The sequence below is a fragment of the Cnephaeus nilssonii genome, assembly GCF_951640355.1.
Source record: "Cnephaeus nilssonii genome assembly, chromosome: 5".
Classification (NCBI taxonomy): Eukaryota; Metazoa; Chordata; class Mammalia; order Chiroptera; family Vespertilionidae; genus Cnephaeus; species Cnephaeus nilssonii.
The window spans coordinates 52,700,324-52,720,064 of record NC_137076.1 but is presented as its reverse complement, the minus strand read 5'-3'; the positions used below and the strand labels follow the sequence as shown (position 1 = coordinate 52,720,064).

Sequence of the window (19,741 nt, the reverse complement as noted above, 5' to 3'; positions counted from 1 at the left end):
ATTGGGTACCCTTTCAGTTCTTAAAACTCTAGCGCTTATGAATTGTTTGGATAAATACCAGGAGCTCCAACTTCACTAAACAGGCTCATTTATCAACCTCAGTTCCTTTTGAAGCTACCAACACATTAAGCAAACCCGTAATTTCACAGACCAACATCAAAAGAAACTGACCTGAAAGTCAGGGGATGTGGCTTCCAGTTTTAGCAGGTTGCAATGTAACCTTACGGATTAGGGCCTCCATTTCCCCATGTGCTAAATGAAGGACCCAGACCAGAGGATATCTAAGGTCTCCATCAGGACTAAAATTCAGGGAGCATAGCCAACAATATAGAGACCATAAATGCACAGCTAAAATTTGCATTTTCTCCAAAAGCTCACACCACATCTTCTTGCAGCCTTTCTGGTGTCCCCTGGCTGACACCATCTCCCTCCTCTCTGCTCCCACTGCACTGTGCAGAGGTCTAAAACAGGAAGCACCCCATTCGGCTTTGAACTAAAATATTCCCCAGGAGACGGAAAGCTTCCTGAGGGCCCAGATGGGTCCTGTTTCTCTCTCCACACACTGCAGAGATCCATGTGGACTTTTCCTGTGAGTTCCCACACCCTACATATTCTGGTTCTGCTCCAATGATACAGTTAACTGTACTTTTCTGACATTGCCCACCCTCTGCTCCTACCAGCTATGCTCCTCCCTGGTCCAAAAACATGCCAGTTTGTTTCTATTCCCACACCTTGGCTCCCCACTGGTGTCATGCAGCCCCTCTTCCTCACCAAATCCTGTCCATCCTTTAAGGCAGGGGTGGGGAACGTCCAGCCCACGGGCCGTATAAGGCCCTGTGATATCATCTGGTCTGGCCCTGTCCAGGCAGCAGCAGGCGGGACTCAAAGTTCAATAAATCTAGGAGCTTTTTTCATAGCAGCATAAATTTATATTAAGTAGATTATATTAAGAGAATGGTGTTATAAATAGCCCAATGGCCCTTGGCAGAAGAAAAGGTTCCTCACCCCTGCTTTAAGACAAAAAGGCAACAGAGGGATACGTGGGGAGGAGACTGAGGGTGGCCATTGCTTTGGCACCTAATACACCTAGATGGCAAAGAGAAGAGAGCTAATTTGGAGGGTCCACTCTGTGCCAGGAACTGTGCACTTTCTTCTCAAAACCCTTGGGGGCAGGGATGGTCTTTTCCTTTTACAGTGAGAAAACAGGGGCAGGGAGGGGAGCTCCTTCAGGGTCACTGCTGACAAGTAGCTCAGGAGGGAAGTGCACTGACCCCACATTAATACATGCATATATACATGTGAGCAAGAGGCTGGACCTCAAGTTGGCATTGCAGAGAGTTCACGTCTTTGAGCAAACACCTTTTGGAATTGTATACCAATATATGCCCATCTTTCCACTGCACTTCTCCACAGCAATGGATACAGAGACAATGACACACCCACCAAGATTGGGCTCCACTGGGACTGGGACCTTGCCAGGGTCCTGCCGTCTGCCTCTGTGTCCCTAATGAACTCTCCCCGACTCCCCACATTTAAACCTTGCTCATTCTTTCCTTCTTGAAACTTTCCTTTTTTGGGGCATCTGTGACACTAGCTCTCCCCTGGATTTTCCCCTTCTTTGCTGCCCATGCTTCTCAGTTCAAGTCCAGAGAATCTCAGACTTCTCATCGGCCACCTCCCTGACAGTTCTCATCTGCCCCCACAACTTCATGTACCTTCTCTATGCTGCTCAGTCCATGTTCCACTTACACCTAGGTATTTGCATTTCTAAAAGTGCCATGCTCAGACTTATTCAAGACTTTTCCACATGTTGCTCCCTGTGCCTGAACACTTTTACCCCTGGACTTTGCCTGACTAACCCTACTCATCCTTGCTCAGGTCTTGGTTTAGCTGTTAGTTTCCCTTCTCAGATCATCTAACTCACTGCTTTGTAATCACCAGCTTCTGGCCCATCAGCTCTGAAAGCAGGGACTGCGTCTGTCGTGCTGACTAGTCTTCCCAGGCTTAACAGAGTCTAAGTTAACATGTGTTGAATAGTGAATTCACTGCTCAGATTTATACCTCCCATATATCTGTCAGCAGCAGATCCATATGTCTGACTGCCTGTTGGTTATCCCCATGAGGCAAATGTTTGTTCTTCACCAGGTTAGGGAAGTTTTCAGTTATTATTTCTTTAAATAAATTCTTGACCCCTTGCTTTCTCTCTCTCTCTTCTCCTTCTGGTACCCCTATAATGCAGATGTAGTTACACTCCATGCTGTCCCAAAGGTCCCTTAAGCTCTCCTCATTTTTTAAAGTTATTTTATCCTTTTGCTGACTTGATAGGATGTTTTCCTTTACTGTGTCTTCCAAATAGCTGATTCAGACCTCTGCTTCATTCAACCTGTTTATTCCTTCTATTGTATTCTTCATTTCAGATATTGTATTCTTCATTTCTGACTTGCTTTTTATAAAGGTTTCTATGTCCTTTTTCATGTTGTATTTCTCACTAAGTTCCTTGAGCATCCTTATAATCTTTTTTTTTTAAATTCTATACTGAAAAATTGTTTGCCTCCATTTCATTTAGCTCATTTTGCTGGAGATTTATCCTATTCTTTCATTTGGGGCATGTTTCTTTTCTCCACATTTTGGCTGACTCTTTGTGGTTGTTTCTATATGTTAGGTAGATCTGCTATGACTCCCACTCTTGGTAGGATGGACGTAAGTAGTAGGTGTCCTGTGGGACCCTGTGGCACAATCTCTTTGATCACTTCAACTGGGTGCTCCAGGAATGTCCCTTGTATGTTTTATGTGGGCCCTCCTGTTGTAATATGTTTTATGTGGGCCCTCCATTGCTAACGGCCCATGCTGTTGTAATTGAGTCTTTGATTGCTAATGGCCCATGCGTTGGGCCAACCCTCAGGCTGGCTGACTGTGAGGACTGACCTGTACCATAGTGTATGAGCTGTTGTGCAGGTGCTGACCACAGGAAACAGAATTCACCTTAGCAGTGTCTGGTGCCTGCCGAGATCTCCCTTGGATATGCCACTTGTGAAGCTTATTGGATCCTGCTCTGATGCTGTCTTAAGCTAGCCACTGGGTATATTGTTCTGGGGCCTCTTGGGAGGGACTTTGGTCCAGGCCAATGTCAGATGCTGCTGTGACTGACCATGGGCAACCAGACTGAACTAGAAAGTGATCCACAATTTGTGGCTGCCTCTGCTGGGCCTGGGTATGTGTGGGAAGGATCAAGCTGCGCAAAGGCCAGCTTTTACCAGCACCAGGCCCAAGGGCCCGTCAGCAGAAGTCCCATTGTACCCTAAGACCCACCTCAATCTGCCTCCACCTGCTGGCTGCCTATCAGGCTCAGTTACTGAAATAGCCTCTGGTGGTACTCAAGTTGCATGAGATAGGTTCTCAGCGAGTCATCAAGTAGGGGTAAGTGGTATTCACCAGACTGAGGTTCAAACTCGGTGCCAGTAATGGGTTTGAGGCCACTCAGGAAAGGTCCCTAGATATACCAAGTTAAGTGTGCCACCTCCTGGGTGCTCGCACATCTTTGTAGTGGGGTGGGGTCTCGGAATCACCAGGGTAAGGCCAGCAGAGTTTATCAGTTCCATGATTTGGCCATGTGAAGGGAGGGCTCCCCATTGGTCGAGGGAAGAGTCCCTGTCCTAGAACTACACGGCTCTGTCTGTCCAGAGGCAGGGTGCGGCTGCTGGGAGTTGGAAGGATGGGGCTAGTGTATCTCTCATGAGGGGAAGATGCCGATCAGGCTTGGGGGAAGAGAGCCACACAACTCGGTCTGTCCCAGATTCTGCCTAGATCTTGGCAGGGCGGAGCCATCAGGAGTCAGGCAGATAAGGCTGCTGGGAGCCTGGAGAGTGGGGCTGGGGGATCTCCTTTGAGGGGGAGGTGCTAGTCAGTTTCATGGAAAAGAGGGAGGAATGGCACCCTCTCAAAGCCACATCATTAAGTTACCGACACCCCCTGAGACTGCCCAGATCTCTACACCCAGGCCCAGGCAGGTGACTCCTCAGCAGAGTGCAAGCTCCACAGGGTGGGGCAACAGGCTGAGGGTGAGGCTATTCATTCCCCTAAGTTGATGCTGTAAGGAGGGGAGTGTTCCACCCAAGAAAGATGGTGTGGGAGAATAACTCAGCAAAAAAATCCTAGAGGCTATTTCTTCAGCTCTCTCCCCAGAGCCACAAACACCAGTCTCTCCTCACATAACTTTAGTCCGCTCTGCCCTCCCTCTTCTGGAGCCCAAGGTGAGTGGCTGCAAATGAGATTTTGTGCATTGGCCCTTTAAGAGAGCACTTGTGTCTCTAGAAGACTGCTATTTCTCCCCAGAAGACAAAATCCCTGCTGATTTTCACAGCCAGATATTATGTGGGTGCCTCTTCCTGGCTTTGGAGCCTGGACTGGGGTTGAGACCCCATGCTTCTCAGTGGGAATTTTTGAAGCTGAGATATCCCTCCAGAATCTCAGCCACTGCCTGTGGGAGCAGGGCCAGCTCTTTTCACACCTCTGCTCTTCCTACCAGTCTCAATGTGGCTTCTTCTGTAAATCCTTGGCTATAAGACTTCTCTTCAGCTAGTCTTCAGTTGGTTATTCTGGCTATTCTATATTTTAGTTGTAATTCAGTTTGGTCCTGGGAGGAGGTGAGTGTAACATCCACCTACTCTGCTACCATCTTGATCTCCCACTGTCTGCCTTCTTACAGTTCTGTAGCCCCTCAAACTTGCAAACTCCTTGTCCTATTCATCCACAGTACAGAGGACATTGTGGACAGTCAGAGTTTTCATAAGAAAAGCTTTAGAATTTGGAATTCCCAGGGGGATGTTTGTGTCTTGTCAGGAGATACTGAGGGGAACAGGAAGAGTAAAACATTGGTCCTGCTCTATTTCAACTGCTCCTGGACAAGAGTTCATCTCAAAACAAGAAGAAATCCCTAGATCCCACTCACCTCTCACTGACAGCAAGGTTCTGTTGCTTTAAAAAACCCAGGAAAGTGTTGAGGACCCAACTAGTCACTTTTTTGGGCTCTGCCCTAGTTTCTTTCATCACATTTTGGAAGAACTCCAGTAGGCCAACTTCATTCTGTAAAGAAGAAAAAGAAAAAGTATAAAACCTCCCAAAAAGTGAAAGATCAGCATTCTGAAGACAAATCAAACTGCCACCTTCTGCATCCTCTGAGGCAATTTCCTAAATATGGAGATGTCACCGAAAATCCTGATCACTTTCAGTAAATAGCAAGTATTCTGCTACTGTCACCATGCATTTATATAGCATTTTCTTGAAGGAATGAACATATTTCACAGCCCTAACTTTATGGACCAGAGGAAAGTGAAATCCCCCATCCCCCAAACTTGCTTGCCCTTTCAGTGTCAGCCTTGTGTACTCTGTATCCTTGATCCTTGGGCCCACAATGTTCAGCCTGAGTTTACTGTCGTGTATTTTTCCAGTCCTTTCCTCTGCTGGAAGTCCTAGTGATTGCTAGAATAACAAGGTATGAAAAGCAAATCAAGAAGAAACAAACAGAATATTCTACCTCTGAGAAACCAAAAGTGGACTGTAACTGTATCCATCTTTACATCACCCCAAGAGGTGACAGAAGTGGTTTTCAAAATGAGGAAGAACACAGGTACATGTGGCCCACTTAGACCACATAACCATTGCGGGGAGCTGCAGCTTCTACGTCTTCTGAACCAAGCTAGGCCCAGCTGACCCTGCCTGTCATCCTGCTCCGTGAAAGCAATTAGCTGGGTTGACTCATCAAGGAGTCTTGTTTGAAGAAGACTCTACTGTCCCCCGACCCCCACTTCTGGACCGTCAACTCCATGAGTGAGGGGCCATGCTGTCCTGTTCACTCTGTAACTAGAGCTAAGTGAGTGCTGGGCCATGGCAGCTACTTGGTAAGTACTGGTGGATGGAATCAATGTCTCCCATCACCATGTGTATTTTTTCAAAATCAGATGTGAACATTCATTCTTTAGCATACCATGTTTACCTTAAAATATTAGAATTGCCACCACTATGCATAGAATAATCCAAGGCACATATCAAGTTATACACCATGGCTAACTTCCAGCTCAGATCAATTTGGCAGGACCAAGAAACCAGGCTAAGTCCACCCCTTGTTTTTAGTAAGAAAAATAAAAACATATCCCACTCGCACAGGGGAGGCTGAAGTTTCCGAATGCAGAGGAGACACATTTTAAGTACTAGATTTCCCCAACCTGCGGAAATTCAAATCAAACCACTCTTTCCTTGAAATATATCTTTTCAACTTCATACTACAGGTAAGGCTCTCACCCTCACCTCTTTCACAGAACCTTCATTAAACAAAAGAACTTTCTGGAAAAAATTAAATACTAGGAAGAAGTAAGACATAGTAACAAAAGTGCTTTAGAAATTCAGTTATTGCAGATGCTGTAATATATACACAGGGACAGCTGCTAAGGTAGAAATTCCATAACAAAAAAAAATCTATGTGACCTTTGTAACAGATAAATTCTCTGGTGATAAGCCAACTGAATAATCCCATAATCATCTCTTGAATCTCTTTTCAAGCCAATGCTGTTATTCTGCTCATGCTAAAACAGGGCAGAGGCCACCTCAACAGCCAACGCTTGACTACAGATAAAGGCAAAAGCAGGCAGCATGAAGAGGAAGTTCTGCTTAACTTATGGAAAAGTATTCAAACCTCCACAATGCTACACAAATTGCTGGGGAAGTAGAAAAGCGCTATCCAGCCCAAATCAGTTGGGTAGAACTCTCTTTGTTCTCTCCCAGACGGGCTGGCTGCTGGGAAAAGAGCTGTCAGGAGAACTCTCTGCTTTGCCAAAGAAAGGTTTTCTAAATTCACCTAGAAATATTGTCCTTAAACTTGCAGGCTTGGCTGAGTTGCTGGGATGTGATGAATATCCCTTCCTCTCCCCTTGGGTGGTTTTTTATTGGATGGATAACATGGCAAGTCAGATTTCTGTTTGTCTTTTTGTATCGGTGCTATGATGAAGCCTCTCCAAGCTGAAACTGTACTCCGCTGGGGAGTCCATGGTTTCAGCACGTAATCAGAAATGCACATGAAAATCTGCGATCATGACCGGGTGAGCTACAGACAGAGGCCTGAAGAACAATGGATCAATAAAAAGTGACATATGGGTGCCTGCTCTGGTTCTTTAGATCAGAAGCCGGTTTTTAAGGAAAAAAACACAAACAAAAAACAAAACACAAACAAAGAAATCACACCAATATTTTAGGTAACGTCTTCTTAGTTTTTCTGTGAGACAGGCAAATGCTAAGCCTGGCACAAATCTCAGAAGTCCCTGGTGAATGTGGCAGTGTGGCCATCTGGTTTTCTCAGAAAAACAGTGGGCCAGTAATTCCCTTGCATAAGAACTGTATTAAGAGCAAGGCAGAAAGGCCACTGCATTAGGGGACTCATAAGCTCCTTTTCAAAGGCAACAAGCAAGCCTTCAACTCAGCACTACTCGCTCCTCCATCAGGCAGAGCTAAACTTCATGACACAGTGCGTCAGGACTCCTAGCCAACTGTCCCTTCAGAGATAGCTAAAGCAGCAGGAACAACTGGTCCTGTCTTTTGGATAATACCAGACTGTCTTTACAGCTCTGTGCCGGGAAGCATCCTTTTCACATTTTAATCAAATTTCCAAAGCATTCAATTACACCAGAGCCAATGCCAGGTCAGCTCTTAGACACTAGCGGGAACCCTCCACTGTTAATGGGCCTATCAGCTGGTCAATGCTGGTGTGAGGCAAGGCAGGGGATCAATTACCCCGCCCTCACTGCAAGCTCTAGGAAGGAACCCCGATTTACCCTTGCAGCAGGCCTTGGAAGCAATGTGTCCCAATGCTGTCTTTTACATTCTGCCTTCAGAAATGATAAAATGTTAGAAGACCATCCAGTTGGAATAAGATGAAGGCTGATTTCTCAACTGCCACACCCAGTGAACCTGATGACAGGACTATATTTAGAAGTTGGATGAAACCAGATAAAGACAGCTGCCCAGCAGCAGATTCAGAGAAGAAAGCCCACAAAGTAAAAGTTGAGGAACAGCTGGTTATGTGGCTGGATGACCTGGCAGCACAGCGACCCCAGATTAGCAGTTCCGACCAGTTAAAAGGCTCTCAGAAGTATTTCTAGAAGATTTGGGAGACATGGAGATCAGCAGCCAGACCAGTGGGGAGATGCACATAGCTGCTGCTAGTGATATTAATAATAATTATTAATAATAATACATTTTAACAGCAATAATAGGTGTCGGCACGGTTTATATTAACTCATTTAATTCCAACAACGACCCTACGAGGCAAGTAGCAGAATTCTCTTTTATAAATGGGAACACTGAGGCACTAACTTGCCAGAGGTCGCACAGCATGAAAGCAGTAGAGCTGGGATTTCAACATCTATGCTCTACTGTTTCTGATGAAGGAAAAGGCATGTCCTTGCCTTCCTGGGGAATGAGACGGAGCGCCAGTGCTAGGCACAATGTGAAGCAACTTGCTCATCAAAAGAATGAACTTTATTTTATTTGATTATTTTATTTGATACCTGACAGATGTTTAAAGGTTCTTAACATATTAAGAATGTTACAAAGGCCCTTGGCAATTAGCTTAGAAAATGGGAAGTTCATGCTCTGCCTTTGCCAATCTGTGACCACGTGGCACTCTCTGCTGTGGCATGAAGCACACCTGTTCCCCGATCACAGAGGAAGACAATGTCCCCCACCCCAAGGCAGCCAGAGCTTCCCCAGCCTCTCTTCTGCATCCCCTCCACACCCTCTCCTGAGAGAAGTTACAGAGAGTACATCCAAACAAAGACAATGCCCTATTCTGAAATACCTCCCCACATTACAAAATAAATTCCTTTATCGCTCCTATAGTTTTGATATTAAGTGTATTGTACATAATTGCATTCTAACTCCTTCACTATGGGTAACTCATATGTGGGTTTATACCTAACTGGACAGATTGTGCCTGTGGTGGGAGCGGCTGATTGTACAGGATGCCCCACTTCTATGGACTGAGCAACAGTGGCTTCAACTGGTCGAGGCTCTCACATGGCAGGATGTTATCATTTTGTGGAGGTGTGCATAGGCCATTTATTTAGCAGGGTGTTGGGATGAGCAGCCACTGAGCATTTCTGGTGATACCCAGCATGTACATATCAATGGGGGCTCTGTGGTTCCCTCATTTCCCTGTGAATCTGGCCATTCTTACAACGTGAGAAAAACAGAACACAGACCCACCAACTCTGTGAAGAATGGCCCAGGAAATAACACGTTAGTGTTGGGATGGAAATGGAAATTAAGTAAGGGGTCGGACAGAGTGGTGGTTCCAGGGCAGGAAGCAGAAGTCATGGCTAGATTAAGGACTGCAATGTACAGTGGGGTGGCAACTTGAATCTATGCTGTGAACGAATCCGCCCTCTGCTTTTCATGGAAATAAGAAGTGACTGCAGACATCTTTCAGCGAATGAACAAAAAAGAAAAAAAAAAAGAAAGAAAGAAAAAACTCATCCAGGAGTCTTCAGTGGGGAAAAACAAAAGGTAGTCAATTAGTGGTGTGAGGCTGGCTTAGGAGATACCATTTTCCACTTGAGTATGTAAGGAGGAAGCCAGAATCCTGAATTATCACTGCCACTTTCAAGAATATAGGGATCTCTAGTTCTGAAACTGACCCAGGAACAGGGTATGTCCTCTAGTCTGTCTTAAGGAATACACAGCTAGGGAGTTCTATAGTCCTTTTTTGGTCCCCACAATTTCCACCCCTGAATCATGTTCCCAGAAGGGCTTGAGGACCCCTAAAATCTGAGCAAAACTCTGATCCCAACATTTCACTTTTGCTCTGTTCCCAGAGAAGCTAGAATATACATATCTGAGTTCAACTCAGAGCCTGGATTCTATTCAGAGTGTTCTCACCTACAGCTGGCTCAGCCTAATGTGAAAATAAGTTTATATTCTCTGAGATGCATCAACTCTAAGAGAGATGTTGAGGGAAACCAACTTGGAAATAAGACTTGCCCTTGTATAATCAAAATCTATGTAATTCAGGAAATAAAAATTGACAGCAAACAGGCATAATTAGATGTCTTTGTCTGCAAGAATGGGACACAAAGCCATGTTGTCAAGCAATCAATTCTGACTGTAATCACATTTCAATGTCCTTAAAGTCACTGTTGCCCAATGGGCCCACATGGAGGGAGTCTGTGCTACTTAACAGCAGCCTTCTGTTAATTGCCCCCCAAGGAAATTATTGCACCAACAGGAAATCAGGCTTCAGGATGGATTAAGGACAGAGCACCTGAGTTCCTGAGGTTGGGCACTCAGGACCTTCACTCCTCCCTGCACTTTGACCCAGTGAGCAGTCCTTGAGGGTCAAGTGTCTCTGAGCTAAGGTCCTTATCTCTGAAATGAACTGCTGGTTTTGCAGGAGTGAAGTTAGAAAATGCATCTTTTATAAAAAATATATATATATTTTATTGATTTCATAGAGGGAGAGGAAGAGAGAGATAGAAACATCAATTATGAGAGAGAACCATTAATCGGCTGCCTCCTGCATGCTCATACTGAGCATCGAGCCCACAACCTGGGCATATGCCCTGACTGGGAATCGAACTGTGACCTCCTGGTTCATAGGTCGATGCTCAACCACTGAGCCATGCTGGCTGTGTGGAAGATACATCTTTTTATTCAACTTTACCAGAAAAAAAAAAATTGGTTATTTTTCACAGTGTGTAGACTGTGAAAGCACCCAAAGCTGGCAAGCACTGGATGCGATGTTATAAGATGAAGAATTAAATCAATTAGAAAATTGCACGGAGGTGAAATATGGTGGGTGACAATGTTGAGCAAATGGAGTTTCCTTCACCAGGAGTTAAGAGGGTGAGTATTTGCTCCTCCGTAAGTTTGGGCAGTCTAAAACCAGTCAATGTGGTTTCAGATGCTTTTTCAAACTATTAGCTTTAAAGTAGTAGTGCCTACGGGATATATAGATATTTACCAAGGGAAATTATTTTATAGGCAATTTATCCAGAAAGAAAACCAGGACATTTCAAGCTTACTAGAGACTCAAAACAAAACTCTTGGAAAACAATCCATTTAACAATCAACCATAGTCATGCTATCACTGCTGTTTCTTTGTCCCGTGGAGACACCTTAACCTTTTCTATGATGTCAGAAACAAAGGATTATGGCTTTAAACAGGGAATAACTAGCTGGGGAAAATGAAGTTGTTCAAAGACTCCTACACACCTTGAGGCTTCATACGAGGACTGGCAGACATGTGTGGCAACACAGGCCCCTGATGTGAACGGCCCCATCACATTTTCCTACAGCCTCCCTGGGCCATGCTGGGCTTTTCTTAGCATCTGCCCTGCATGGTTCTCAGTGTGTTAGCAGCATTCTTTGCTCTGGCAGCATATCCTTGGGAGTCTGCTTGGCTGTAATTAGACTTTTTTTTTTTTTTTTTTAGATTCAACGAGGTTCTGTTGTGTCTATCATTTTTGGGGTAAGCAAGTCATTCCCTTCCTCTTTCAGCTCCAGTTACCTCTGCAAAACCCTCCCAGCTCCCAGTATCAGACAGGAGACCTGGAATCAAGATTGTCTGTCTCTTAGTTGGTGTTTTAATATACTGCCCTGTAGGGCTACCCAGGAGTTAAAAGCAACATGGAAAATATAAAAGCTCTCGGTTGACAACAGCAAGGGAATGTGATGAGTATAGCAGGCTCTCAAAAAACACTAAGTTGGGGATGTTATACCATTCCTCCCATAACAGAGAAGACTGAAATTTTTCTGCCTATCAATTTCACTCACAGCCAGTCACCCCGTGAGCTTATATCATTCCTCACATGTGCGGAGCTGTGTAACATGAGGCTCTAGGCAAGATCATCCCACAAAATCCACAAGCCCCATGCACTTGGCCCTACGTGGGCTCCCCTTGATGCTTCAGTCAGAAGGAGCCAAGTACCTAATGTAGAAAGTTTAGAAAACAAATAGAGCTGCAGAGGAAAGCTTGCATTTCTATTCTGACTTAAGTTTTCTACTTGAAAAGTGGACATAATTTCTGCTTTTCTTTGGAGTTGACTGATTTTCACTAAATTTAGTAGACAGCACTTTCTATTTATTATCTTGAAAAACAAGAGGGGTGGCCAAAGGTTGAAATGAACTGATGTTTTATGACAGTACTTCATGAAGCTTTAGTGGGACTGACACAGTATTAATGTTGACAAGAGTAAAATTTCTACTTTCTCTATTAAGCGATCCAAACCAGCAAACCACTTGAAACATTATCTCTATTTGCATGTGGCACATTACATGTATAGGCAGGCAGTAGAGCTTACAAATGAAGAGCCTTGGCCCTGAAGTCAGCCCGGTCTGACCCTGGCTCCCCCACAGGCTTGGGAAAGTTATTTAATGCTTTATACAGAGCCACAGAGGTTATGTCTCCTCACCTGTAGAATGGGTGGAACAACTCTATGCACCTAAGAGGGATGTTGTAGGATAGATTAAAAGTGGGCCGCTATAAATTGCAGACTGGGCTGTAAGTGAACAGCCTACTTTATGTGCAGCTTAGGCAGATGACTGCAATTTGCTTGCATTTGCTGAGTCAGGTAAGGCAGAGTTTAGGAAGAGATGACCCCATAGAGATCACCCTGGGATTATTTGCCAAGAAAAATGCACATGCATATAATCACAATCATTCTATTAATTACACTTGGATATACTGACTCAGAGAAAGGCTTGCTATGCTATTAGAACTTTCCTTTTCTAATACCTGAATCTCAGCTTCCACATTTCTGTTCCCAAGTCCTACACATGAGGTCAGAAATCAAGGCAGTTTGACCTAAGTTAGGCAAGCAAGGTTAGCTAACTAGGGTCAAGTTTCTGGTGGAGCAAGATACTAGTTTTTCCTCCAGCCACCTAAAACGTAAGACAGGTTTCTGCTGGGAGGGGAATATCGGGAGGCTTTAAAGGAGAAAATCAGAATGTAGACTTGATTTCATGTCCCAATGAAACCAGTTCAAAAAATGAGTTAGAGAGACCAAGTGACTTGTACCTGTCTCAGGTGGCATGAAGTGGCAATCCAGGTCTCCTCACCAGAGTTCAGTGACACAGGTATCATGCCACGATTTGTTGGTTGTCAAAAGGGTGGCTTATATATCTGACCTTTGGAAACGGGTGCTTTTACCAGAAACACTACTTCTCCCGAAACTTTCATGAGCTCTGTCTTAATATCCCATGTATTTGCTCATCCATCCTCCCCTCAATGAACAAATATCCACTGAATGCCTACTATATGCAGCCATTGGCTGGATGCTGAGATACAATACTGGAGTTCTATAAATATCAAGGATAAGTTAACCATAAATAATTCAGTGCTTATTTCACAATAAAATAACATGATAAATTAAAGACTAGAGTTAAATTCTGAAGTTATTATTTGTGGGTAAGGCATGTGTTGTGTGTGTGGGGGGGCGGGTATGTGCTCAATGCTTAATTTAATAAGCAATGCGAAGGCACGGAGCATGCAGCTGAAGCTCTGCAAAGCACACCTCCACCACTGCTATTTACTTAATGAATACTCCTGGGCTCTCTTTAAATTGAAAGATGGTTCATTAGATTTGTGCATCTGCCCTTCTCAGCAATCTGTTGTGTTTCTGATGAAGGCAGAGAAAAAGACGAACATATCATTGACGGATATGTTATGAGTAACTCAGCTTCCAATGATTACAAAGTCATAAAGAGCTCAGGATGCCTAATTTGTCCGAATCACTCTCTTCCCATTCCTATCAAGTTCTCTTCTTCCCCATCTTGAAGATTTCAAGTACTAGCCCTTAAAAAACCCTAATCACCTCATGCTATTTTCAAGCTATAAAAATATGCATATTTTTAAGATATCAAAAAATGAGTCCCTTCAAAAATGGCTCAAAAATCTTCTTGAGGTTTTCCCCTTTTGTCCTAATCAAGGCAATCACCACCTCCTCCGGACTCCTTTCCACATTATATATTATATTCTGTAATCTGCCCCCGGGGGTGGGTACCTCTAGTGTGTGCTTATAAATAAGCTCTTGGAAAGCAAAGAAAACATGTTTTTTTTGAAACTTTGTCCCTGGCTCAGCACCTGCTACATAGGAGATCTAATAAAGTGTTGAACTGAATAGATCAAAGGTAAGTTTCCCTAAAGGGGACTTACACTATGAAAACAGACTTGCCACCCCTCAGCAAACATTTACTCAAGGACTCCTGGGTTCTGATACCAGGAAGGACACATGAGGGGAGGCAGGGACACAAACAGGAGTGTGAAAATGTCCCTGCCCTCGGAGAACACATAGCATGCTTCTCAGAGGCGCAGGGTGACAATCCTATGGAGGGGCTTTCTGGAGGGAGCATCTGTTTTCAGACGGTGCCTCAGAGAATGAGCCATATTCTCGAGAGGAGAGGCAGAAAGGCCCTTTCACTTCTCTCATGAAGAAGCTGATATCCACTAATAATTTCTACCATTCTACTTAGTGGATTCTTCTCCGAAATCAGTCTTGGAAAAAACATGGACAAGTAACCCAGGTTCATCATTCACTACCGCCAGTGGTGGCCTCTGTCCACCTGGCAGGACGCCAAGTGGTGAGAGGTAACTAATGCCTGCAGGTTGAGTAGCCTTGGCCCTGGTCCTCCAATCCCCTACAGAATTTGGCAATATGTCAGAAAATGCAGGATGGAAATTTAGCATTTAGTTTTTATTCTGGAATTTAGTTTTTTTTCCGGAAAGTCAAGTGATCAAGATGGTGGGGAAGATGTGAAAGACTGAATCTCAGTTCTGTTAAATCAACTCAGGAAAAATGCAAGTGAAAATTGTTCTGTATGAGATGCTGACTAACAGATTCACACACAGATATGGCTTTAGGCACTACTGATGTGCTCATCTGTGCCGAGGAACAGGGAGGGTAAGGATGCAACTGTCCTTGCCTTCAAGGTGCTGAACAAGACACACCAATAAATAATCAAAATACAGTGACATAGATGCCACAGAGGTAGGAGTAAAATATACAGGCAGCCTATAGGAGACAATGCTCAACTCTGCCTAGGGAATGAAAAAAAAAAAAGATCATGCCTAATCATTGTGGTAGTAACAAAGGAGTTTTCACAGGACACTGTAGATACTTGTCAAATTAACTGATTTATAGAAAATAAAGAGAAAATCATTCATTCAACAAACATTCGATTGCCTACCTTGCACCAGAAATGGCTGGTTGCTATTACTGAACTGTATAAATTTACATAGAAATGTGTATACCCTAATGTCCCCAGATATTTATTATTGGTCAATTAAATTGCAAAAATCCAGAATTTCAACAGATTCTGCTGCCCCAAAAGGTAAGTGTGTGGCATACACCTGGTCCCTAAAAGCAGCAGCAACAGAATGTTCTGCTTCCTCCCCAACAGACAAGAAGACAACTGTGACAGAACGCTATACTCACTGGTGCCGGATCACTTTCATGTTGCCATGACGAAGAAGACTGCAAAGCCCCAAGCAGCCATGAAAAGGATGGGAAAATCCCTACACAGACCTCAATGGTGTCAGATTCTCTCATGCCTCTTTCAGACGCATCCTCAAGCCTCAAAGGACCGATATTTTTAGTCAGAGTTTTCAGCATGTCGTGTAGAATAAATGTTTTCTTCTACACTTGGTAAACAACTGGCTGGGTTTTGAGAACTAACTTCCTGCCAGGCCCTGTCATGGTTCAATACTGCTGGAAACTCTATACATAGATTTTCTTTTGTCCTACAGACACAGGGGGAAACGGTCGTCCATAACATTTGGATGCTCTTCAAGAAGCCTCCACTGCTGCTCTGAGCAGCCGCTCCTTTCTACACAGGAGACATGAGATACGAGATTATGCTTCCGGTTTTATGAGGTGCATTTATCATTAAGGGGAGTGAACGAAGGTTATCATGCCTTGTTCTGCCCAGGAGCATCTTTCGTACAACAGAGGCAATCGGCCTGCTCCATCAGAGCCCACTGGTATAGCCTTACCCCAACTGCTGAGCTGGGCTTATTTAAGCCTCTGATCAACACCTACCAGTAAGGTGAAACTGTGTTCCGGCAGCATCCCATACTGCTGGACGAGCTTCTCCCGGGTCACACTGGGGAGCTCGGGGAGCTGCTCTCGAAGCTGGTCGATATTGATCACTTGCTGTGGGTCTGCGCCAGCAGGCAGAGACGCTGAATCATAGAGCAGCAGGGGAGGCAGGTTTGGCTCGGGAATAAACCTAGGCAGAAAGGATACAGGGCCTGATGCTGATGTTTTAGTTTGATAAGAAAAACCCAATTATTCATAGGAAAGTTTCTCTATAGAGAGCCATGTCACCTGCAAACATTTTCTAATATCTTACAATATTAACATTGGCCCCTTGTTTCCTGGGAACCAGTCTGTGCACAAGAGTAAACCACAGCTAGAAACACCAACCCTGCTGATTCCCATGCTTAGGAACTAGTGACGAGTGAAAGAGGCACAGCACCGTTCATGCCATGCTGTGATGTATACTTGTGGATAAAGTATCTATATATATAAAAGCCTAATATGTAAAGTGTCCCCTTGGGAGTTCGACCGACTGGGAGTTCCATCACTCCCTATGACGTGCAATGACCACCAGGGGGTGGTGTGGAATGAAGGAAGGCCCTGGCTGGCAGGGGGGAGGGGAGGCCCCGGCTGGCAGTTGGCAGCTACTAGGGACCCTACCCATGCATGAATTTCGTGCACTGGGCTTTCAGTATATTCATGAAGACATAAGAGCAAATGAGAACAACTTATTAGGGAGAAAGATGATTTCCCCCCCTTTTAAAATTTCCACTACTTTTAGTAGTATTTGTGTAATTAATGAAAAGTCAAAGAATAAGAAAATATTTTGAGAAGCAGAAGCAATGAATGGATTTTGCCTAAATAAAATGTAGAAGCTAGAGGGGAGAGAGGGGAGGAGGGATGAGTTAAGTACAGACAGGTTTTTAGGACAGTGAAACTATGTATGACACTGTAAGGGTGGATACATGTCATTATACATTTGTCCAAACCCACAGAATGTCCAACATAAAGAGTGAACTCTAATGTAAACTATGAATTTTAGTTAATAATAAGGTATCAATTTCAGTTCATTGATTGTAACAAATGTACCACATTCCACATATATGCAGGAGAAAACTATAGGGGAAAGGACAAGTACATGGTATGTGGTACATACCATGGAACATACAGTAACTCTGTAATTCCATTCAATTCTGCAATAAACATAAGACTGCTCTAAAAATTGTTAATTTTTTTAAAATGTGGAAGCTGCACCACTGCATATAATCCTTCTGTCTTATTCCAGCATCGATCATTTTCTCTCTGCTTATACCTGTCAAAGGGCTTATGCAGATGCAGAACGAATGGTGACTCCGAGGTAACAGATTGAAGTGCAAGCAACCCGTCACCTTGATGCCAGATCTGTGCTATGAATCAATCCGACTTCTGAAGGTAAGAGGGACTCCCGTCTATTAACCTGGGGACTGAGCTGAAGCCACTAACTAAACTCTAAGTCTAAGCCATGCTCGATCAGAAAGCAGCAGAAACAGAGTGGGGGCAACACTGGAAGACAAACGTTCTTAAGAAGGAACTGACTGAACCCAGAAGGTCACAGTAATTAAAGCCATCCCCACTGTGACAGACACCATGAGAGGCGTCCTTGAGGTCAAGTTCACTCTAAGGGTTTATGAGCTGCTTCTTTCCCACATGACGCCACACTTGTCCCTCACTGACAGCAGTAGCTGCTCTTACATCTTTCCGCACATAATGAAGGAGCGGTGGGCTACCCTCAACAACTTTGATGTGTAAAACTTCAACCTTTGCAATCAGCTAAACTCAATGGGGAAAAAAATGAAAGGCTTGAGTTAGCTTAAGCGTATCTTTATTTTTTGCTTTATTTCTGAATCTCATATTAAGTCCAACTTACCAATTAAACAGCATCACCTGAAGATTGAAGGGAAATGCCAGGAGCATATACATCTCTTTTTTCATTTCTTCTCAAGGAACTTCAGTGCCTTACTGAACTTGTTACTGAATGTAGGAATAAGAAGAGGCTAGGCCCCATCTTCAACTGCCATCCTCTTGGTTCAATGAACAGGGCGGGGGAATGTCTAGCCCTCAAGGGCCATACAAGGGCCGGGAAATTATTTGGCCTGGCCCGGCCAAGGCACAAGGGGTGAGTTAATTAAATGTTTGACCAAATATAGCAAGCTAATTTTTAAGTTGGTAATTTTGTATGGCCTGTGAATGATGTTATAAATATCCAAATGGCCCTTGGCAGAAAAAAGGTTCCCCACCCTGAATTATAGCAACTCTCACACAGAAGTGAGTGAACAAGCGTCTTCCAACAATTGAATCCTATCTAATAAGGCACTCCAAGGCAACCCAATTAAGAATCTATTCTTTCTCTCAGTATACACTAAAATAGGAAGTCTGGACTTTCCATCAGGCAACAATAACAAAAAGTGGTTCCTAAAAATTATTAGTGGATTTGAAATATGCCCCTAACCCCAAATACATAAAGCTGTTTTGATAAGGGGAGTAATCACCTGTAGTCTTGCTTTCCTTCTTTGTCTCTCATCGGCACGGTGCACCTACGATAGTTAAGTAAGAAAACGTTAAATGAATATTGCATGCGGCACTGGCTGGCGCACACATAGAGAGGGGATTCCTTGCCAATAATGGGCACAGGCAGATTCAAGCTCTTCAGCTTTCCTTGGGAGACATATTATGAATACATTAAAAAATAATATTAAAAAAGGAAAATGTTTAGAATGCTAATTAAAAAAAAGAAATTGCTTCAATGCTTCCAGCTTTTAACCAGCTCTAAGTCTGGGCTTTTGCGCTTTGTTTGATCTTCTGCTAAAAGTATAAGAATGCAAAATTTCAGATTTAGTAAATTAAAGTCAATGTTATCTAAACAAAAAAAGGAAGCTCTACGACCAGCTCTAAACTTTCTTCTACCTCTAGCTTAAATTGGTAGAGCTTTTGTCTGATAGAATTTGAGGAAATAAAAATGCTTGCCACAAAGCAGGTAACCTGGAAGCAAGGGAAGGGCCAGGACCTAGAACTAAGCACTACGTAACTGCTTCAGTTTAAACCTTTTACCAGCCCTGCAGCCTGCAGGGTATATTATAACCTCGTAGGACACAGTATTTTCCTAACTTTACTAATGAGGAAATGGAACTGCAGAGAACCTAAGCACCTTCTTCACACTCACATGGCTGATCTGTGGTGAGCCCAGACTGGAGTCCCACCCAGGTGCACTCAAGATGCTTTCAAGCAGACTCACCCCAGCTTGTAATCAAAGGAGCGAGTTTCATTCAGAATTTCTCCTCCATTCTCAAGTTCTTCGATTTGCCTCTGAATTTCGTAGTCTAAGAAAAACAGAGTAATTTAGTAACATATCTTTTATTCCTTTCATCCAGCCAGGCAATATTTTAAAAACTTATAAAATCTTTAACAATAAACAGTCAACAGAATCATCCTATCTAATAAAAGAGTAATATGCAAATTAACCATCACTCTGCTACACCCACAAGCCACACCCATCAGCCAATCAGGAGCGAGTATGCAAATTACCAAACCAAGATGGCTACAGCCACGGAGCTAGCAGGAGGCTTGGGTTTCCCTGGCAATGGAGGAAGCCAAGCTTTCCGCACACCCTGGCAGGTCCAGGCCTC

General features: G+C 43.9%; 1 protein-coding gene across 2 annotated transcripts in view; it reads right to left on the bottom strand.

Annotated features, from left to right (window-relative positions):
* GATB (glutamyl-tRNA amidotransferase subunit B) overlaps positions 1 to 19,741 on the bottom strand; it is a 79,817-nt gene that overhangs the window by 14,255 nt on the left and 45,821 nt on the right. For both annotated transcript variants that reach the window (XM_079770891.1, XM_079770892.1), the window contains 4 exons: positions 19,351 to 19,435; positions 18,608 to 18,652; positions 16,080 to 16,269; positions 4,949 to 5,082 (listed from right to left, as the gene is read on the bottom strand). In XM_079770891.1, coding sequence (XP_079627017.1) covers positions 4,949 to 5,082; positions 16,080 to 16,269; positions 18,608 to 18,652; positions 19,351 to 19,435 — 454 coding nt within the window. The remainder of the gene's footprint in view (positions 1 to 4,948; positions 5,083 to 16,079; positions 16,270 to 18,607; positions 18,653 to 19,350; positions 19,436 to 19,741) is intronic.